We start from the raw sequence: 23,734 nt of genomic DNA on the forward strand, positions 1-23,734 counted from the left end.
TTATTGTAAATTTAGATAATACTAATCAGCCATTAAACATAATTGTTAATTTTACAGTCTCAAAATTCAATAGGCACTAGATATGATTTATGCATGCAATTATTTCCCAATGACCTCCCGTAGTTTTCAAATTATTAGATAGGTACCCATAGAACTGCAAAGGATCAGCCCCCCTATTGTGTAACTCCGAGTGGGGTTGGTTGGTATAAAATGGCTGACAATTTAGAGCATTATTAATTAATAACTTTTTACTGACTTATCTGATTACACAAACGTTTATGGTGAATGTAAGGATATATTGTTAGGCTTCTTGCATATTTCTTTCACTAAGATTTTTGGTGTTTTCGGTTAATAAGTCTCTAAGTTGATACCAATTATCACCGGTTGCCAACTCTCAAAAAGTTACAAAATACGGGGGCAGACCGATTCGATTTCATGTCGATTTTCACTATTAGATACCTATTGAAAACAATGTACACGTTGGTATAATATTTGGTACGGAAAGAAATGTGTTTTCATAAAGTATTTAAATTGTGTATTGAAATAATTAATATAAGACAGAAACAGTGGCACAGGCCCGAAAAAGTTGGCGTCTTCTTCTTCTTCTTCTTTCGTGTCGTGTCCAAGGTGGCGTAATAAAAGGAGACATACCTATACACAACAGTGGGCGGTAGAGGACTGATGATGATGACGAATTAATTTATATTTATATTTCAATAGTATTCATAATATTTGTACCCTGTACAGTTTCATTATTTGCGAGGACTTCAGAGAGAGAAGTGTACAAAATACACGTAAAGCTCATAGTCGGCTCGTACGATATCCGACTATCGACTGCACTTGAATCAGGTCCTACGATGCCTACGGCCGGTGCCGCGCAGCCAACATGTTGAAACTCCGAGGTGCCTCCGCTGACCTCCGCTTGCCAAACAATATTCATTGTTGGGCTTTTAGGCATAAGCCCTTCGAGGTATTTAACCTGCGCATTTATGATTATTTTAGTATCGATTTGGACAAATTGGGAATGAAAATGCCATCTATATTTCTTGCCATCTCAGAACTGGGTTCTCTAAAAAGCCACTCCTAAACAAACATTATACATAGCCGTTTGTGACTGTTGTTTTAAACTATGCACCTAGTAGTGATAGGTGAACCTATAGGTTTCAACGAGCATTGATGTAAGCGCCAAGATTATCGATTATCGACAAGGATATGCAAAATAGGAAGGGATTGTATCCTGATCTAGTTTTTATGACCGCACAGGGCTGGCATTTATTGATGAATCAATCACTCAATATAATAATACTAAAGCGTCGTGGGGTATCGACACGACTGCGTGACGGACTGTGGACTATATAAAGGGTTTTTCAATTGGCGCGGGTAGATTTTGGGGGCCCGTGGCGGCCATTTTGTTTTGGTGACAATTGTCAAATCTTTTGCTTATTATTCAGTTGCTTATGCCAAATCACCATGGCAGGTTACACGATTGAACAGCGCGTACAAATGATAAAACTTTATTATCAAAATAAGTGTTAGTGCAAACGTTGCGTGCATTGCGCCCATTTTACGGTAGACGTGGTGGCCCTTCACAGTCGACTCTTCAGCGTTTGGTGGCCAAATTTGAAACAACCGGTTCGTTAATCGATCAACCCACACCTGTACGTTCAAGAAACACAAGATCAGCCGAGAACATTGCGGCGGTCTGTCAAAGTGTACAGCAGAACCCGAGGCAGTCGATCTATGCGGAAAAGTCATTGAAAATTGGACCACTCGGATCCGTGCCACTGTGAGAAGCTGAGGCGGGCATTTGAATGATGTCATCTTCCATACTTAATGGCATATATGGGCCTTTTAAATAAATAAAAAAAATTGTTGATACCTCATACGCAGCTTGTTTAATTTCGTTTCAAAATCTACCCGCCCTTATTGAAAAACCCTTTATAATATTACAGTAAACAGAAAAAAAAAATACCTCACACACACACACACTTACACCTTGTACTAATGTACCTCCTTGCGGGGTAGGCAGAGGTGCATTGCTGCACCCACTTTTCGCCAGTGTTTATGTTAGTCCCAATGTAATTGGAAAAAAAGTAATACCTACAAGTGAGTATTAAAAATTATGATATTCCACCGATTCATAGTGATACTCCAAGGCATGAGGCTACTCCAAAAATGTAGGTCTGCCATAATTTTTATGCTTGGCGAGGAAGGTAAGAGGTTAATAATTTCATCACTCTAAAACTTTATATCTCAAAAAGGTTTAAGCACTGAAAACTGTCTTTACCTTCGCAAACAAGTTTTAAAAGTGTATAATAAATTAAACAGAGGTATCTTTTCACACATATGTTATTGAGCTCTATAATAAACGACATATGGGGAAAAATTTACATTATCCTTGAGCTATTAGGATCATTAACTGGGTTCCAAGTATGCGTTAAACTGATTGACCTCTTGACAACGCGCAGTGTCAACAATCACTTGTAGCTGCTACTTTACTCAGAAATACAAGGAAATAGCATGTTTTAAGGCAAAGGTGGCCTTAATGGCAATAAACGTATGAAGTATGAATAGATCAACGTGTGACCTAGATATAATTTGCAATATGGTGGTAATTTTAGGAACTGAACTTTATAAACTCGAGTTTATAAAATAAGTTATATGACAAAAAAAAATATCATTTTTTTTTATTGCGTCTCGGATAAAATCCTTATCTTATCTCATTCCACCCTTATTAAATAGACAAATTATACCTCTAAAACTTCTACATCGTAAGTGTCGTAAAATTTAAATAGCCATTACTTTCGGTCTTCAGTCATTGTGAATATAGCGGACTGATTAATAACAATAATATTAAATATTATGATATTTTTTCTAACATCATGTAACGTTGTAGACGTACATGTCTTTAATAAAACATATTTTTAAACTAAATCTTGCTTATTTTCTTAATTTTAACAATTAACTTCATAATAAATAAATAAAAAACATTAATTAAACCTAAAAGTACAATCACACTGATTTATTCATAGACAGTTTATGGTAGAAATTTAGTTTCATAAACCTGCCCACATTTTAATATTGGTAGAAATTTATTGTTCATAACCTGGTATAATTTTTTACATTCCGTGACATCGTGACACTTTCAACGGCTGTCGCCGCTCGCTAGTCATTCATTAGCTTTGCCATCACTGGACTCGAACGTACGCTTGCGCATCTAAATAATAATTGCTTTCGCACATATCATTGCGACTTAAAAGTAAATTTTTAAATAGATAGTGCACCTTAAGTGTCCTAACCGTTCCGGGTCCGCTATACAAGGCGCTGCTGGCTCTGTGTACCTGTGTTTTACATAAATCCTCAAACCCCATATTGGGTAAGTTGTGAACAAATGTTATTTATTTTAATTTGTGTGCTAACATTTCTTCTTAGCTTTTGAATTGCTGTTGATTGTCTTTTTATTGGCGGTTACGGTGTTCAACCGACCGTTGGAATATTCCAGCGGTCGCGTCTTGAATACCGTATCCTACATTCACCTTTTTAATATTTTCATTTTTAAACTTGTAACTTAAATATTTCTTTTTAATTGCCTTCTGCATTCATTATCTTTTGTTAAATTTAAAGCCTACTTAATTCTTCGCATTTGTAAACTCCGTTCTGATTGTTTTCACCACGGCACCGCTTGCTACATAAGTACTTACCTACAATGCGTTGCCGTCGGTGGTAACACGGAACGTTATGGAATCATTCCTAACGTATTTCGTTGGCCATTCCAGGGTTTCAGTACGGGGTTTAAGAAGATTTCAGTACGGGATTTAGAAGACCTAGGCTTCGCTTCGCTACCTACTGCCGCATCACCCTCTGCTTCGCTTCCGCTTCGGACCTACAGCTGAGCACGGCGACCTACAACCCTGCCAGTGGCTGACGACCTGTTCCACCGGCATCTGACCATCCAGGGGAGTGCTTGAACTACGCAGTGAAATCAGATACTAGGCCGACACACCACGACCCGTTCTACTGACTTAGGTGGCCTGCGGCCATCAATAAATTTACTTTCGTTGGACCTACCTACCTCTTTCATTTACCTCCCAGTAGGGACGATAGGTAAACAGGTAGGGAACGACACACTGGCGCCCAACGTCCGTAAGACAGGGAACGTCACACTGGCGCCCTTAAACGTGGTTGTGTCTGATTTTGCTGCGCAGTAAGTAGTAAAGTGTTTGTTTGTGTGTGCGTTGTAAAACGTTTTTTTTTTGTTGCTCTGCCGTAACTGAGGTGTATTTTGCATTTTTTCAAAAGTATAATTTGTACCTATTTGTTTTAATTTAAAACGGATTTTTTTTACGTTATTAAATTTTGTTAACGGTTTTTTAACTGGCAACATTTTTTTAAAGTACCCTAATTAGTTAATTACCTCTTGACATTTTTATTCTGTGATACCAGCGTAATACACATCAGTTGCATTTAATTTTATTTTTCAACGCTTCTTTTATTTTTGGTTCTGTGCGTTTTTTTTTTGTTTTGTGTATTTAGTTTAAAAGAGTACAACGTTACCTAATTTTTTTTTGTAACAGAACGGAGTAATTTTTTCTTCTAACTCTTGTTCACATTTTACCCAAATTGTTGAATATCCATCTTGTTGCTTTCCTCCGTTGTAATTTTTTTTCCACCATGTTCCCCATAAAATGTTTGTCCTTACAAAAATCGGAACTGGAATACGAGGTGTCCATCAGAGGTACAGTTCCAGCGACCAGTATTGTGGAGCTGGCTATAAACTTTCCCTCTGACCTTATCCTCGAGTCCGGTTTGGATGCTTACAGGGTGTGTTCGAGGATTTGTCGAAAACACAGGCTAATTTTGAGTGTATTACACCCAATAAAGCACTTTTCCAGCGGACACGGAACTAGAACTAGTCGGAAATAGGTTTTTTTTATTTTGCATATTTGACATTTTAAACCTTTTTTTAAACATCAACATTATCTATAAGTATATTTTAACCAGGTGACATAATAATAATAAATTGTGAAAGTATTAGTCATTTTTTGATATATTTTTTTTTAAAGAATGACTTTTGTTTTGAATGGTTTGCGTTAATAATCTAATATGATTTTTATTGCTTAGTTTGAATGTGGAAGTATGAAGTTGATGATTGAATGTTTTTTTTCTGACAGGTAACTATGTATGAAAGCGTAGTATTTTTGCATTTTATTTTTTTTATTTAACCGGATTTTATTTAGGATAAAATCCTTTCCGTGAGACGTAACGTTGTAGACGTACATGTCTTTAATAAAACATATTTTTAAACTAAATCTTGCTTATTTTCTTAATTTTAACAATTAACTTCATAATAAATAAATTAAAAACATTAATTAAACCTAAAAGTACAAGTTTCGTTGGACCTACCTACCTCTTTCATTTACCTCCCAGTAGGGACGATAGGTAAACAGGTAGGGAACGTCACAATCAATTTAAATTAAATTCAGTTGTCGCATGTGGATCAAAACAGGCAGTCCCAAGTCCCAAATAACCTTTATTTAATGAACATCTCAATCAAACAATACGAGTTACATGTCAAGATTGACAAGTCAGAAAACAATACAGCGTATTTGCTGTCCCTTTTTCACCAGTTGTGATTAATTAAGTTAGAGAGAGACATAGCACTCGCACGGAAGGTTGTTAAAGAGACAAGTCAGACACACCTGCTGTACTTGAACATAATAATAAATCTAAGCGCAGGAGTTGATAGTGGTATGAGACGGACTTGGCCTTTAGATTGGCCCTTTAAAACTTTTCATAAATGGTTCTTTTAAACGAGTCAGTTAGATTTCCTATGCAAAACATCAGATTTGGTCTGCAATCTACATGCTACCTTCCAGAGAAAATACTGTTTTTAAGGTATTATTCAGACTGTAAGATACCTTCATTTTGTCACTAAGTATTATTTTAAAATACTGGACCACTGAAAAATTTCTTATCCTAGTGACGATATAATACCTCAGTAAGGTCAAAGCTTTTGAGTCTATTTGAACTAACGCCAAAGCTCGTACATTCTAATATGTAAATGTGGCCACAAATGTACATGGACACTATTTAAGTACCAGCCTAGTACCTACCTGCCGATATGTACGTTTCATACAGTTGATTTGATCAAGATGAATAATGTGGAATTGATTAAATCGGTATATATGATGGTAGGTTAAATATAAATTGTCTGAAAGAATTGGGTTCTATTTTATATTTTGACTGTCTTAAAATACGAGTATATCACTAAACTATATTTTTAATATATTTAATTGAAAAACTTAAGCGCTATATTTTCTATAGATATACGAGCCCAAGTTGACGCTTACTGAAGAAGTAAGGAATTGCAAGAAGTTGACTTTGTAAATGAAAAATATTTCCTAGCACTTTCAAGTCTATCCAACGCCACCACGACGCTGCCACCGCCTCGACTCTAGCAGTGGGGCGACTAAGTGCATATATACATATATATACTTATTAGTTTTTCCGTAAGTTGAAAGCAAATGTGATTGCATTGGTATCACACGCACACACCGCTACCACACCAGCTGTGTCAGTAACTGCACGCACGGTGTTGCAATATGGATGCATGTCGCGGACATGTTGCACACATCGACAGTTTGTGTTAAGACTGTGAGTTTTTATTTATTTTTAAGAATCTATACTTAGTCAAAGTTTCAGGCAGATAAGTCTACATACTATATGAGATAAGCATCACAGTCTCGAATAAGTGTTGTTGAAGCCTGTTTATGTAATAATAAATACATAACGATGAAGTATTTAACAAATAACTTAGGTCTAAAATACGAGTCCGATCGATTTCTCTTTGTCTCGACATCTATTTAACACAATTTATAAAGTGTTTCATTGCATGAGAATGGAATATAATTAGTTTCCGGATTGATTTATGAGTTTTATGTGAATCACAGTGTGATGACAGGATAATTATGATGTTCTTAGAATTGTAGACCACTTTATAAGCAAAGGATCTCTTTTTTAATTAGTAGGAGTCAATTCTATTTAATTTTAACCTCTAAAATTATTATGACGACTTCAATTTATGTATTTAAAATTAAATTATATACACGCTTGTAGGATTCAACAGTCGCTGATAATAAAGTAGACATTGAGAAACAGGGCCTAAATATTATTATAAGAGTACAAATGGGTTATATATTCTTCAATATTAATAAAAAAAAAATGACAGCACAACATATTTCCACATTGGAAAAAACTATTTCTGCGTTAAAATTATTCTGTTGTTGGCTTTTTTAGAAAACCCGGAAAAATAGAGTGAATATCATACGAAACAAACGTTTGTACTCACATACACAATGCCGCGGCAGGGATGGCGTGAACCTTTTACTTTTTGCCGGTGTCGGTGCAATGGGAAAATGGATTCCTTAGATAATACACGATTAGAGCAACATTGCAAGCGTTTGAGCAATGATGATATATTTAACTGGTAGAGATATAGTTATCAACGACAGTTCGATTATAGCAGACAAGTTATTATAATCATGCATTTATGATGTATGCTGGACAAAGGCCTTTCCCAAAGAGAGACAGAATACATTTATCCTCAAGCTCCATAAACCACTGGAGAGATATACGAGAGAAATAACTTATACTACTTATAGGTACATAGGTACTTGACTGTACTCATACTTGCTCTATTAGGTAAGTAATTTTGACTCGAACGGTAGAAATCTCTCGACTTTAAGATATCAAGTTTCTTTTCCAACATCCTTTTAAAAGTAGTCCGGCCAAACAAGACCACATTTTCAAACATTTAACTTATGTACAGTGATATGTGAGTGCGTAACGCCATATTGCTTAACGCAAGCCTGCCAGCCGTGAAATATAAGCGCACACATCGAAATGTATATGCGACGACCGACGGGGACTATTCTAGAACTCAGCTTTAAAATAGTACGAGTTTGATAGCGTTCGTAAGGGAAGCATACTAAGTGGCAATTTTTCCATAGTCGGTTAGAGCATAACCAGGGAGTAGTGGTTGATTTTTGACACATCTGTCATGAATTTTATATGGAGATGACGATTAATTTATAATTCAATCCCTGTCGGTTAAATAATTATGGAGAAATTGGCACTAAGGGTGACTGCACGAGACATTAAAACGTATTTAAATATACTATTGTCATGCTCTGATACTATACTGTCAAAGCAAGCGAGCAATAGATTTAAATACGTTTCATGTCTCGTGCAAGTCACCCTAATTGTATCGCATGCGATCTGTGTGGGCTGCCAGAATAACTTCCATTCAACTGTACTGACCGTGTTGGCGGTTGCGGTTGGGAGCTCTAGTTTGAAGAGATACATTCGTAGTGTTAAGCTCTACTGAAATCTCTATTGCCATTGCTCATGTTTTTATTTTATTGCATTAACGAACTACGATAAGAATAATTATGTATTATTCTGTCGAATACGACGACGACTTTGAAGCATTTTATAAACGAACAAAGTGGGCACTGAGAAAGTGACCAATTGCAAAGGCGGGAGATTATATTCTTGTTACCGTTTAAGATGTAGACAATTACTGGCTCCTTGTAAGCTTGGAAATACATATAAATATTTAATTTCCTACCGAAATCTTATAAACCAAACCACCAACCACATAACATCCATTGCCCGTGTATACGCAACCTGCGTTGTCCACCAGCCAGCATGTTCAGGCTCACACACAGTTGCGCCACCACCGTTCCCAGCCTTCAGGCCCTTCTACCGCGGTTAGTCTCAGACGGGTCACTTTATCTTACGAAAAACGACCACCACTCTGTCTTGTAGAATGAAACGTACCGATTCCATAACCGCTTTCAATCCTTCGTTTTTAGGGTTCCGTAGCCAAAATGGCAAAAACGGAACCCTTATAGTTTCGTCATGTCCGTCTGTCCGTCTGTCCGTCTGTCCGTCTGTCCGTCTGTCACAGCCGATTTACTCGGAAACTATAAGTACTACAGTGATGAAATTTGATGGGAATATGTGTTGTATGAACCGCTACAAAAATATGACACTAAATAGTAAAAAAAAGAATTGGGGGTGGGGCCCCCCATACATGTAACTGAGGGATGAAATTTTTTTTTTCGATGTACATACCCGTGTGGGGTATCAATGGAAAGGTCTTTTAAAATGATATAAAGTTTTCTAAAAAACATTTTTCTTAAAGTGAACGGTTTTTGAGATATCAGCTCTCAAAGTCGTAAAAAGTATGTCCCCCCCCATCTATTTTTATAACTACGGGGTATAAAATTCTAAAAAAAATAGAGGTGATGCATGCTAATTAACTCTTTCAAGGATTTTTGGTTTGATCAAAGTATCTCTTATAGTTTTTGAGATAGGTTGATTTAACTGTAATTGCTGCTACGGAACCCTTTGTGCGCGAGCCCGACTCGCACTTGGCCGGTTTTGTTAAGCTAGAGTGCATAGCTAGAGTGACCCTTTAGAGACGTTAACTTACAGATCTTTATGTTCCTAGACCGCATTGCGAAAGTGTTGTAAATAGTGGAGTCGATAGCTGAGATCTGAGAGGATCGTTGTGGTGTAATTGCATGGGAAAGGGACGTCGGGACACTGGCAGGTTATTGCGAAGCTCTAAAGACCGAGTTCCAATTTGTTAGTGCTTAGCTGAGTTGCCGGTGCGATAAGAGAAAGAGATTGGTTTTAGATTGTTCTAAGAACTCGCTATTAGACAGTAACTAAGGCTTGCTATTAGACAGTAAATTTAATTTCATATATAGGCGTTAGTAAAATTCGGGTCTTGTGCGATTTGCCTCCGACCACTTCTATGGATGTAACAAATGACTTAACTTTATAAAAATAATTATTAATTTTACACTAGATATAAAATGTACTTAACTATAGGTTTTTAAGTACATACATTCATTAATTTGTCATCCTCAAAAAGATTTTTTTATTGTTACATAAAATAAATACATTATGTATGTATAGGATTAATATTTAGGGTTTATTACAAATTACTCTATTACAATGTTCCTGGTCATAAATGGTCTCTGCGATTTTGAAAGTCCAAGATTCGTTTAAGATCTCCGCTATCTACCTGTCCATGTAACTTGAGGGCAATGAAGAAACAATAGTTTCGATAGACAGATGCCCTTTACTGGTTTTGTCTTAGTTTGAGATAAAACGTGGTCGAGCGTTTCGTAACCGCACCTGCTATAAATGTTGTAGACAGCTTGGTAATCTTAATACTGTGCATTGTGTTTGGAATCTAATGGGAGACTGGAAATATTATACTTTTACTAGCATATGGATGGTGCATTTAAGGTAAGCCTATCAGTATCGTACATATCGGGCAAACGGATTGTCATAATCATCAGCCAATAATCATCCACTGCTGGATATAGGCCTCTCCCAAGGAGCGCCACAACACTCGGTCCTCGGCCTTTCTCATCCAACCACTACCCGCCACCAGCCTAAGGTCGTCAGTCCAGCGGGCAGGAGAGCGTCCCACGCTGCGTTTGCCTGTTCGTGGTCTCCACTCTTTTTGTGTGGATTGTCATAAATGTATGGAGAAACGGCAATGGCGATGAAGTGGTCGCATTTGTGTGAATTTCTGTACAAAGAATACTGAATGCGATGCGTCCGTTGGTGGATGCCAGCTTACCTTTATACATTAGCCGAACGCAGAAAAAGTGTAGATTTCCATTATGTGGAAAGATTATGATGCTCCATTAATTAAATTTTCCTTACCAGCAGAGGACAAAAAAATATGGTTTTATTTGAACCATATGTACGGTCAGCTGCATATGTATCTATACGCATTTGTACCTTGTCAAACTGAAACCGCCTATCCATTCAATGAAATATTGACGGTTCGTCACTTTGACAAGGTACAGAAGTGTATAACGACTTATGCAGCTGACCGTATATGTTAAATGATTTGCCGGGATGTGAGATAGTGGTATCTGCTCCTAAATGTGTAAATCAATTATAAGTTACTTATTAATCAATCTATTTCATTAAGAATAAAAGATAAAGTAAGTATATAATTTTCATGATAATTTAATCTGGACATCTTCTCATTGCAATAAAAATAACCGTTATTTGATGATGAAATACATACTTAAACAAAATTAATTATGTGGCATTATCCTAAGTAACTCTTCATTAATTATAATAGTTATTTTTCAATGCTTTCAAAAAATAATTAATTATTGCAAATACCAGTAGGCCTTTGAAGTTTAAAGAACAATTAAATATTTAATTAAGATTGTTAAATTCTTTTTTAACCCTGACTCGGTAGTATTTTAATAACAATTATTTAAAATACAATTGAAAAGTAATTAAAACTTAATAACGAACATAATAAAGGTGTAATGAATCTTGTATTTGTGCAATGTACGTAATTATGTATGTTATTTTGACATAAAATGATGAAGAAATATACTTACAGCAGCTTTGTTAATCATATTAAATATTTAATAGATTTAGATAGCCATACTTAATCTAGGTGTATATTACTGGAGCAACCCTTTTAAGTAATTATAATAATACTAAGCCTAGCCAAAATATATAAATTTACCTAGTTATTTTTCGTTTTAATGCCCTTCTTTAGGCAAAAGTGCTTTGATGCATCCACTATTTGTCGTTGATATTTGGTGTTTCAAATGTATCAGGAAAATCCCCTATCGGAGTATTACCCAGGACCCACACCATTAACCAGTCACCAATACGCGGTCCCGTCATAATTACAATGTTAGAGGTTTATCTAAAATTTAAACGAAACGGGAGTACGTAATCGATTTATTTTTGTACCAACTATTATTATCCCGTTATGACATTACATCAACTGATATAACGTTACTTTTCACGCTATTTTTAACCTTACAGCTGTAGTGTTAACAGTTGCGTATTCAAAGGTTCCAAGTCACAGCAGTTGACAGCTGACGACCGTGACCAATGGGTTTAAACGGTTAACGGTCACGTGGTCGAGTGGGCCTAAAGAATTCGAACTTCGAATCCGTGTTAAATTCTAGGTTATGTTGAGTTTCGTAATATTTACAGAGAATACCTAATTAGTTTCGAAGATATCGGAAATATGGGTGGAAGTACTTATGACTCTTTTGTCTGTTGTGTTTTTAAAGGAAATAATTATATTATGTATAACGAGAGGGAGCCAAGAGCCAACCTTAACGCCACTCTAGTACAAAGGTACTGTGTTTGAATTTTTGTCACACAGGTATAGTACATACCTTAATTTAGGTATTTACGTACAAATGATATCGGTCTTCCAATAGTAAAAGCACTTATTGTGTAATGATGATTATATCTAAGGTACTAATTAAACCCTCGGGGCTCAGCAAGAGAAAAAATAAAAGAGCCGCATTTTTTTCCCATTTCCTTACTACCACAATTTATCTGTTTTTTCTCTCAATGCTGTAAACACCACTTTTATAGAAAACCCTTGTGCCTAATAGATTTTAAAACGCAAGTCTGCCTTTAAATGGTCATCCTCGATTGTCTTACGATAGTTTCTGGGTGAAGGCTGAAGAGGAGCTGTCAATAATTATAGCAAACGAATCCAAAATGGCGGAGAACCTCGATGTAATTACTAGGTATTGTTGCATGCGACGACCTCTCAGACCTTTGGAGACAAACATTATACTCATTAGAAGAGACATCATTAGTTAGATTGAGCACAAGAAATAATTTGAACCTGGTAACCTTGCTTCGTACATCAGAAGTAAGTACGCTTTATTGAGTTTCGTAATATTTTCAAAAGCCTAATAACACTGCTCGTCCAATCACAATCTCATCGAGGTAAAAAATCGATAACAATCACGATAAGATAAAATCTGTGGTCGATGGTTTTGAAATGTTAATTATTGGTGGCGTCAATATAAATCGAGAAGGGCATTTTAGATGATAATCAACCACAACATAAAATCTATTGTAATAAAATAAATGTTTTAATGAGCCTACACAGAAATGTCTTAAGAAATCATCAATATAGTTATCAATGACCTTGATGAGTCAATTGCCATGACCCTATCATCTATCATCCATAGATATCTGCTAGATTAATCGTAGGTGCTACCTAACTATGTACATCTGTTAAATATTTGCAGTTTAATTGTTAATATCTGGTAGTTATAAATTATAATATAAAGCATAAAGATGAAAAAACTCTAACAAACCGCTTTTTTATCATATGAGTGAAGTGTAATTCGGAAAACGAATTGGAGCTTAACAACATATTCCATAATTCATATGGCGGAATATAATTATAATACCTACTATAATTATTTCATTTTGGATTGTGAAATTCAATATTTAATTGATTTAAACACGATGGAACATAAAGCGACCTTTACGCTATGTATGATCCATGTTCCATCCTCAACACGTCATTGTTCAGTGAAGATTTCGAGCCTATAAATTGTTCCTAGTGACTCGTATGGTTGCATCAACTTGTATTATTAAACTGTTACTGTTATCTTCTTTAGGGCGGATTCGACCAACGTCGAGTAACTTTTTACTCACGAGTAAAGTACCCGTTACTCGCGAGTAAGCAGATTTTGCATTCTACCAAACCTGAAACCAAGATAACTAGCTTATCCCAAGAATAAAATGTTATACCGCCAAAATTGACCGTGTAACGAGCTTATCCGAGAGTAATTTTGTAATGGCGGCAGCACATCAGCTGATTAGAAAACCGTCATAATGACATATAAACACATCTGTCAAAACATAAACAAAAGTACGTTAAAAAGCAAAGTCTCAGAATAACAACAGCGAATAAAATTTTAAAACATAAACAATTTCATACTTTTATAATCCATTCAAACTAAGTTGGCATGTCATTTCTATTGCATGCTTTGAAACGCAGCTATTTTTATTTTAGTTGCATTACAGTTTCGTTCCTCGTTCATTCAATTTAATCATGGTATAACTTGGTAGAATGCAAATGTACTTATCCTAGATATTTACTCGCGTATAATTTTAATTCCGGTATAGTTATTCTCGTGTAACGTGATGTTTGGACGAATTCACCCTTAATCACACAACTGTGAGAGAAAACGTCAACCCACCAATAAACCATCTTACCACTAGCAAATCACAAACAACAATCTAACCAACACCCCATCCATTGCAGGCTCCGGTCGGCGCACCACCACGCAGTCCAGTGCCAACGCGACGCGGGACTCGCAGCTACTGTCGGTGCTCGCGGCGCGCCGGCGGCTGCTGCTGCACGGGCGGTTGGCTACGCACATCAACACGCTCGCCTCGCTGGCGCATAAGAGCAATCGGTGGGTGTTCTTCTTCTTCTTCTTAATATGTCCACCAGTGTCGATATAGATTGACTATGTGCTCAAAAGAACCTAATAAAACTAATTTTTTTTTATCTGAAATGGTAAAAGAAAGCATAGTTCAGAATGACCCTCACAGTCAAATCTTTTCAGATTACTGCACCACTTTTGCAGTAACCTGTATATCTACTACCTAATATTTTTGGCAAATTAGTTTATTTTTGCACTTATTCTGTACTTACTCATATCCTTATTGATTGTAGAGAATCTAACATAAGATTTTTCTTTCGTTTTCAGGACTAACACAACGTTTGCTCAGTTAGAAGTAAGAGACTCAAACAGCTCCGTTGTCAAAAGGATCACATTTGAGAACAACAGTAACGACTTTTCACCGACACTGAAACTTGTCACTACCGACGGCTCTACAGAAATACGACAAGACGTTAAGCCGCACGAACTAAGACATCTATTTATACCGAAGGTATACCACGACAACAGAAGCAGAGCTGGGTTTCTAAATAATAGAAGGAAAGAGGCTGCCAATGCATCAAAAGCTAACAGCACGAGTCACAAAACAGCATCGGAGAATAATGGAGCTGTATATATCCCACCAGAGAAACTAGAAGGATTAGACAAAGAGATTGAGCTTGACCCGGAAGAAGAATTCCAAGTAGATGAGTCTAACCATGGGCTTTATCTGTTGAATTATTCCGATGCAGACAATGTGACTATCAATCAGGAATTAAATAAAACTGTAAATTCTAATGATACCAAAGATACAACTACAATCAAAATAGAAACATCATCTTTAAATACAACACCGAAAGAAAGTGCCACTCCAGAAGTCACCAGCAGTAAAGACGAAAAATTGAGTATAAATTCAGTCACAAACAATACTGAAAATAAGAATACTAAACTTTTAAAAGTTGAAAATGAAAAAGATAAAACTAGCAATACAACTCTTTTTATGTCAGATGAAATTTACAACCACTTTCGGCCTCTAGAAACTGAATTAAATGCAGAAGATATGGCTCCATTTATATATTTTGGACAAAAACTGGGAGGGCAAGTCATAAATGATAATTTAACTAATTTACCTTCACTATCAGCTTCTACAAAAGCGGTAAACTTTATTATAGCACCATCAGATAAAAGAAAATTTAATTCGAGATACTCAGCAACGGAAAAGTATCAAAACTCAAGTGTCGATGAAGAAGAGATCAATGAAGACATGGATGTGGCAGTTGTTAAGAATGTTATTGAAAAGAATAAAATTAGAAACTCGGTTAAAGGCTCTGCTCCTGGTAGACATGTCGGTTTAGTTAATGCTTATAGGAAATATACAACTGTATCGACTTCAAAGCCACCAAGCATAGCTCAATTAAACGTAACTGAAAAAATCATAAGCGTAACACCTAGTACTATAGATAGAAGTAAAGTAAATAACCGAACTAGTAATGCCAGTATAAAGGAAACTATTAATAAAACGAATATTTCTAATTCTACGGATATTACCATCGAATTTAATACGACCAATGGTACTGATACAACATCTACAAATAAAATCAATTCTACAACTAATGCAGCTCCTAGAAATTACACAAGAAACTATCACAATGTAAGACGGCGCCCATCAAAAATCACTGCTGCATCGAATTCGGAAAGTCTAATACCGATTATTGTAGTAAACGCCACGACAGAGAAAGCGTCAACTTTAGTTTACACTGCTGTCGTAACATCAGTTTCGATAACATCTTCTATGAAAGGCAAGAATGCTACAGATACGAACAACGGAACCATTGATGAACCTACCAATTTGACTGATAATAATATTCCAAAAGCAATTCTATTGAATGTTAGTGAAAGCACTCCTTCAATACCTACGCCAACTATTCAAACAACAACAAAATCTAACAAACATAGAATAAGGATTCGAACAACTACTACTGAAAGCAGTTTGAACAGTTCTCCTTTAGTTTACATGCATAAAGCTACTGAATCACCAATTTTAAGCGAAATAACCACAAAAAGTGTAACCGATCTGAAGAATGAAGCAACTGCATCTAGAATATCAGAGAGACTACAATCTCTTTACGGTAATAAACCAGAAATAGACAATTCAACGGATTCAAGTACGATACGACCCAAGAATATATTGAACAGGAGAAGAAGACCTACAACTGTAAGCACTACTACAACTCAATCAACGACCACTCCGTTCCCTTCAACTTCTTACAGTACAACTGAGAGACCTGTTGCTACCACGTCCAGCAAACCATCTGTTACATCCAGCTTCACCACAACTACAGAAAAAGCAGATTCAACAGAAAATACATTCCAGCCTTTTATAGTTACCTCAAGAACTTCATCTAAATCTAGCTCAAAACCGTTGCTAAAGCCGTCAAATGCAGTAAACTCTTCCCTCACAAATAACACGAAATTGTTCCAAAATTCGGGCGCAGATAAAGAAGACGAGAGTTCCAGAGAAGAAGTGGTAATTGAAGCCGAAAAGACTTATACAGCGTCATACGTTTTGGCGGGCATCGGATTTCTCCCAGTTGCAGCTATAATAGCATTTGTACTTCGAAGTATTTTGAATAAGAAAACTAAAGAGCTAGACACTGATTATGATGGATATTTTGAAGATAGTGACATAAAGAAAGAAAATCCTATTATTCCTGTAGCAAGACCTCCAATGCCTCCGCCATCGAAGCCCGATCAGAAATGGGAGTTCCCGAGAAATAAGTTGAGACTACAAACTTTGTTGGGACAAGGAAACTTCGGACAGGTACTACCTTTTTTATTTATACATTCATACATACATTTACAATATGTTACAATTTAAAAAATTCAATAGATCGAGCTAAAGACCCAAAATCTATCCTTTATTCTTGGTAAAACATAACACTCTCTTAAGCAGCCACTTTCTCGTGCAGCCACTATCAGCTATTTCTCTAACACCATCGTTCTACATTACACTTGTACGTGTTATGCGCTCAACATCTCGCTAACTCCTTGGTTATCGGTTCTTCGGCTTCTGTTGTAGCTAATACAACTTCTACATACTTGCACATTTTTATAAAAAAAACTTTTGGTACTATTGCAGGTGTGGAAAGCAGAAGCGGACGACCTCACAGGCCACGACGGACTGACACGACTGGTAGCAGTCAAGAGCATCAAGGAGACGGCCTCACAGAAGGAGAAGCAGGAGTTGCTGCACGAGATCTACGTCATGCAGAAGATAGGGACGCATCCTAATGTGGTTACACTGCTCGCTTGCTGCACTGAACAAGGTTTGTACAAGTTTTTTATTTATTACGATTGTCTTTTCTGTCTCAACGACAAATTCTATGTTGAGGTTTGTCTTTTTTACTTTATAATATGTCTATTAAAATTTGGACATCATTAAAATGATATAAATGGACAAATTTAGTTTTATAATAATATCAATAGCCTCTGATTCAAGATCCGAAATTTGTGTTAAAGATCCTGAGTTAAAATCCTGGGTGGGTCGACAAATTTCAATTTTTAAATTTTGCTTAGGGCATAGAAGACTGCCTGATGTCCGAAGAGTTAAATGATCTATGCTACCAGGGCATGTTGGTCCGGCATCTATCTATTGTCAGTCGTCTCGGAATGACTACGCATTATTTCGCAAGACGGAACCCCAAAAATACACAAACACATATATTATGTACACGACGGTAACAAATCCAATCCTCAATTCCAGAGCCCTATCTCCTCATAATGGAGTACGTGATGTGCGGCAAGCTGCTCACCTACCTGCGTGAGCGGCGCTCCCGCCCGGACCGGTTCAGCGGCAGTGGCGCCCTCACTTCGAGAGATCTTACTGTGTTCGCGTACTGCGTGGCTCGCGGCATGGACTATATTGCTTCTAAGGGGGTGAGTTTTGAACTGTTTTGGACAAAAATTTTCACTACGTTTCTAGCTAAGGAATTTAGCTGGTAGTGGTTGGAACCTTTGTTGGTCTTATCTCTTAGGTCTAATTCCTGTATAACTTATTGGAGAGGCCCATATTTGTATATGCGACAAGCTGCTGACGGACCGGTTCAATGGTAGTGGTGCGCTGACGTCCAGAGACCTCACCGTGTTCGCGTACTGCGTGGCACGGGGGATGGACTATATCGCTTCTAAGGGGGTGAGTCTTGAGCTGTTTTGGACATAGACTTTCTCCCCCGTATCTCTCCCCCATATCCAGCTGAGGAATGTAGCCGGTTGTGGTTGGAAACTTTCGGCCTCTTATGTCTTGTATAACCGTCTGCAGAGGTCTATGTTTACCAGTAGACGATTATTTAATGGCTGCTGATGTCCGAAAGTTATTTGAAATTGACTTAAAAAATAATTAAACCTCACTAAAGCTACATTACTGTTCGGTCACATAGGTGTTAATTCTACTATTTTCATCCAGTTAGCATCGGAGTGGTATTTTGATGTAACTAGTTTGTGTCTAATTAGTTATAGTCCTTTGTAAATAGTAAAGAAGTTGTTTAAGTTGTATCTGTATATATAATTTGAGTAAGTATCTTTATATTGGATTGTTACTTGTATTTAAATAGCTACTACACTATCGCATTGGTGCCTCAACTGTAATGGTGGTGTATGTAAAGATAAATAAATAAATAAAAACGTCGACGACCGAATGGCGTAGTGGTTAGTGACCCGACTACTGAGCCGATGGTCCCGGGTTCGATTCCCGGCTGGGGCAGATATTTGTTTAAACACAGATATTTGTTCTCGGGTCTTGGATGTGCCCGTAAAATGGCAATAGGCCCGCCCCCTATTACATTGGGACTAACATAACACTCTGGCGAAAAGTGGGTGCAGCAATGCACCTCTGCCTACCCCGCAAGGGAGTACATTAGTACAAGGCGTGAGTGCGTGTTTTTTTTTTTTTTTTAAATAAATAAAAATAAATAAACGTTACCAGCACGGCAGCATTGCCCCACAGAATCTTACATATAATCACATCAAATATGGTCTCCAGTCTCGTATACCTTGATTCCTCATCATCATAATTAGCCAATACCACTGCTGGGCATACACAATTACTAAGACCACTCCCAAGACCTACCAAGTCATATCTGATTCTCATACCACAAACGTCAATTCCAGATCGTGCACCGCGACCTGGCCGCCCGCAACGTGCTGGTCGACCACAACAAGCTCTGCAAGATCGCAGACTTCGGCATGTCCAGAGAGGTAACTACCAAAAATGTTGTTATTTTAATTAAGGAGTGTTAATAACCCCGAGAAACAACTGTGTTGTTTGGGGCATCATGTTTGTACACTCACGCAATGAAAGAGTTCCTGTGACGATAGCACCAAATTAATCATAAATGGAAAGAAGTAGCTTAATGACGCTGCATGCAATATCAGAAGTATCAAGTATCAGAATATTACCAACTAAAAACCTAAATATTTTGGTCGAATGCTTTATTAAAAGTGTTATAAAATTGGAAGTGAGTAAGTGGAAGTTTTTCATTTTTCGTGAGTGTAATTTATTTTATTTATATTGATAACTTACATAGGTCTTTCTCCTGAGACTCAGAGACCAAAAATTTCACACTGCCGCTTTGTCTGAACACTCTGAACCCTGTGGTGGGTCTATGGTGGGTCTCCCCATTATGTCATCGTCAGTCTCGGGGTCTCTAGAGGTTAAACTGTGCACTTTTTATGTCATAATTAAAATATAAATTATTATTCTAAGGTGTCAGGCAACGAGGAGCGCGCCAAGCAGCGCCACGCGCTGCCGGTGCGCTGGATGGCGCCTGAGGCGCTGCTGTACAACGTGTACAACCACGAGACCGACGTGTGGGCCTACGGGATACTGCTGTGGGAGATAGTCACGCTTGGTGAGTGTTTTGGGGTTCCTTGTTTTAGGCTAAACCTTCGTTTTGCTATCGTTTATCTCGGTAGAAAGTTAGCGCTATTTCCGAATGGAGAGAAGTTTACGAGTATTTGTCTTTCAATGACAGTGAAGATGAGTTACAAAGACATAAAACTAACAAAGAAAGAAAGAGCTCAGCTACTGCCGATGCCGCTGCCCGTGCGCTGGATGGCGCCTGAGGCACTACTGTACAACGTGTACAACCACGAGACCGACGTGTGGGCCTACGGGATACTGCTGTGGGAGATCGTCACGCTTGGTGAGTGGTTGAGGATCTTTTTGTTTAGGCGAAACCCTAGTTTTGCTATCGTTCTTCGCCGTAGAAAGGCAGAGCCATTTCCGAATGGAGAGAAGTTTATTTGTCTTTCGTTGACAATGAAGCTGAGTTACAAGGACATAAAACTAACAAAGAAAGAAAGAGCTCAGCTACTGCCGCTGCCCGCTGGATGGCACCTGAGGCACTACTGTACAACGTGTACAACCACGAGACCGACGTCTGGGCCTACGGGATTCTGCTGTGGGAGATCGTCACGCTTGGTGAGTGGTTTGAGGTTCCTTGTTTTAGTCCTGACATTCATGTCGATTCAATTTTTTATTGACCGAGAGGAGGTTTCTTTTCTTGAACCCCATTTATGATCTGGGGGGTAATGCGTGTCGAAGATATTACTTACATATAATTTAGAGGGGTTCACTAAAAGCTTTCACAAGTGGCTTAAATGTTTTTTTTTTAATATTATAAATGCACCCTGAGCAGTCTTTCTAAGCCTCCCATCGATATCGAAAACCGTTTACTAAGCCACTGTTTCTAATCAACAAACATATCCACTAACAACCACCCACCCCACAGGTTCAACACCATACGCAGCGATGACAGGCCGAGAAGTGCTGGCAGCCGTCACAGAAGGCTACCGGCTAGAGCGCCCACCGCACTGCAAGCCGCAACTCTACCGAGCCATGCATTCCTGCTGGCATTCAGACCCGACGCAGAGACCGTCCTTTGCGACCATCAAGTCTCAGGTAGGCAGTCGTACTCGTAGGTAGTGTTCGCGACAATCGCTAGATCGAGTAGATCATTCGTGAATGTTCTGGAACATTCCATCACTTTCCTGTAGTTTCGATAATGTTCTAGAAGGATAAGTATGGATTCAATAGATCTAAAATAGTCTGAAAGGTCGAAGGGGCTCACAGGTAGTATGTATTGGTATCCTAATCCTAACTAATATTACAAATGCGAAATTAACTGTGTCTGTCTGTTATTCTTTCACGCCAAAACTACTGAACTAATTTGAATGAATTTGGTTTACATATGGTCTAGACCCTGAGAAAGAACATAGGCTACTTTTTATTCCGGAATTCCCACGGGAAAAGTTTTGAAGCGAAGCTCGCGGGAACAGCTATATACCATAAATATTAAATACTATCTGTTCCCGCGAGCTTCGCTTCGCCTTAAAAAGTTTTCCCGTGGGAATTCCGGGATAAAAAGTAGCCTATGTTCTTTCTCAGGGTCTAGAGTCTTGACCATATGTATACCAAATTTCATTCAAATCCGTTCAGTAGTTTTGGCGTCAAAGAGTAACAGACAGACACTTACTTTACTTTCGCATTTATAATATTATTAGTTAGGATTCTTTATTCTTGATACACTTAGCCCTTTGCATCGAAATATCCTTCCACCCAAAGGATGTCTGGAAGAAATCGCTTTAAGCGATAATACCTCTATTTGTACATAAAATATGTGATAGATTAAGTTTTTTGTAATTTTGAACATGTTCCTTGTGTACAAATAAAGAATATCAATTCTATTCACAGCTAGCGGAGCTGCTGGACAATGAGCCAGCTGAAGGGAATTATGTGGATCTGGATTCTTTCTATCAGGAGTCGTCGGTGTATAGCGACCCGTCGGCCATCATACATGATGAGGAGGGGTTGTCGGCCGAGTATGATAGAGAAAGACGGGTGTTTAGAGAGTAAGTTTTTTTTTATATAAGCTTGTTAATAAATTAATAAAGTGGGGGATTGGGCACAGACTTACACAGTAGTAATTCATAATCCAGAAACTGAAAAAAAATATAATTGGTGTCTATAAAGAAGTAGGTAGTACGCTTAACCTAATTATATTTTAAATGAATATTTTATGTCCTTTCTGCCTTCAGTATTATTCCCAAACACCAAGAAACATAGGAGCCTTAAGTAATAAACTTCATCTTTATATCATTACACACCGTTACTAACGCATCAATTCCTCCCCAGACTGGCGACGACCCCCACAAAGTACGACAACCGAGCCTTCAGCTTCCGCGACGAGGACCTGCGCAAGTTCGGAGTAGGCACTCCGCGCATGGGCGGCTTCGGCATTCGGGACGTGCCCTTCAACGGAGACTTCAACGAACGGTTCAATGACCCCAACTTCACCGAGAGGAAAGACGGGAAACTATCCACTTCCAGCTTCCACAGAGAGAGAGAAAGAGATAACACGTTGGTCAGCAGAAATAGCTTCAGTGGGTTCCCAAGAATCAACTCTAGAGATCCACATTTTCAGTTGATATCTGAAGGCCGCAACAAGAGAGTGCCCGAGTTCGAGTGTGATATTTAAACTTGAGTTTTCTATTCGAGAATACGTAAATTGGAGTTCCGAGTCGATTTTTGGCAGTTTTCTTTCGCACAGTGTGAATACATGACATGAACTCTTTACTTTTAAGTTCAATTTCAATCAGACTTGAAATTCTGCAACTTAAAAACGTAATTGTATTGTTGTAAATAGTTGTTATTTATGTACCACAGGTTTATATGTTTATGTGTACTTATTGTATAGAGATTTTATTGAGTAGGATTATAATTATATGTAAATAAATATGAAAGGTATTAATTGTAAACCATTGAAGATATTATGCAGTAGTGTAATGTTTATAACGACTGGAATAAATTGTAAATATTGCTTATAAGTTTAGATTTTGATATTGTGTTCGTGGGTTTTGATTTTAAATCGCAGTTTATTTTCATTAAATGGTGCAATTTTTTGGTTTCACTTTAAAATGTTTTCAATGTAAGATTTTATATAACTCTGGTGCTACATTTTTATGAGTAGTTTATTAAATGTTAACAAAAATGTTTTCTCTTTAAAGTACTAAGAAATCTCTATTTGTTACTGTTATTTCTCAATACTTTCAAATCTCAGTTCAATATTACTTTCTAGTCTTTAATAATTGTACGATATTAATGAATTGATGTAAGATATGAATATTAAATGTTTGTGTGGAGTTTTTTTTATATGAAAATATAAGAGTATTAAACTTATGGAATTATTATTTTATTCCTTGTTACTCCGAAACTATTTGAATGAAGGAAATAGCTCAATTACTATTTGAATGAAGGAAATATCTTAGGTAGAATTTGATTTCACATAATATTTTCGGTACCTAAGTGCGGAATCGTGTAAAAGCAGAGAAATAAAACACATCTCGGTGAGAATCAAAATATTATTAGGAATTGGTGATACGTTTTCAAGAAGGCTCGA

The 23,734-nt window shown here is 37.4% G+C and overlaps 1 protein-coding gene across 2 annotated transcripts in view; it reads left to right on the forward strand.

The window, feature by feature from the left end:
• LOC105382146 (dual specificity protein kinase splB) overlaps positions 1 to 23,500 on the forward strand; it is a 102,748-nt gene extending 79,248 nt beyond the window's left edge. The window contains exons 2-11 of one of the 2 annotated variants that reach the window (XM_048629053.1): positions 14,159 to 14,312; positions 14,610 to 17,100; positions 17,419 to 17,605; positions 18,043 to 18,215; positions 19,446 to 19,532; positions 20,041 to 20,106; positions 20,401 to 20,479; positions 21,068 to 21,237; positions 22,030 to 22,187; positions 22,471 to 23,500. In XM_048629053.1, coding sequence (XP_048485010.1) covers positions 14,159 to 14,312; positions 14,610 to 17,100; positions 17,419 to 17,605; positions 18,043 to 18,215; positions 19,446 to 19,532; positions 20,041 to 20,106; positions 20,401 to 20,479; positions 21,068 to 21,237; positions 22,030 to 22,187; positions 22,471 to 22,813 — 3,908 coding nt within the window. In that variant the 3' untranslated portion in view covers positions 22,814 to 23,500. Of the gene's footprint in view, positions 1 to 14,158; positions 14,313 to 14,609; positions 17,101 to 17,418; positions 17,606 to 18,042; positions 18,216 to 19,445; positions 19,533 to 20,040; positions 20,186 to 20,400; positions 20,480 to 21,067; positions 21,238 to 22,029; positions 22,188 to 22,470 lie in introns of both variants that reach the window. The other variant, XM_038122476.2, reaches the window with a different exon arrangement.
• Positions 23,501 to 23,734: the final 234 nt, after the last annotated feature.

The sequence above is a fragment of the Plutella xylostella genome, chromosome 22 (assembly GCF_932276165.1).
Source record: "Plutella xylostella chromosome 22, ilPluXylo3.1, whole genome shotgun sequence".
Classification (NCBI taxonomy): Eukaryota; Metazoa; Arthropoda; class Insecta; order Lepidoptera; family Plutellidae; genus Plutella; species Plutella xylostella.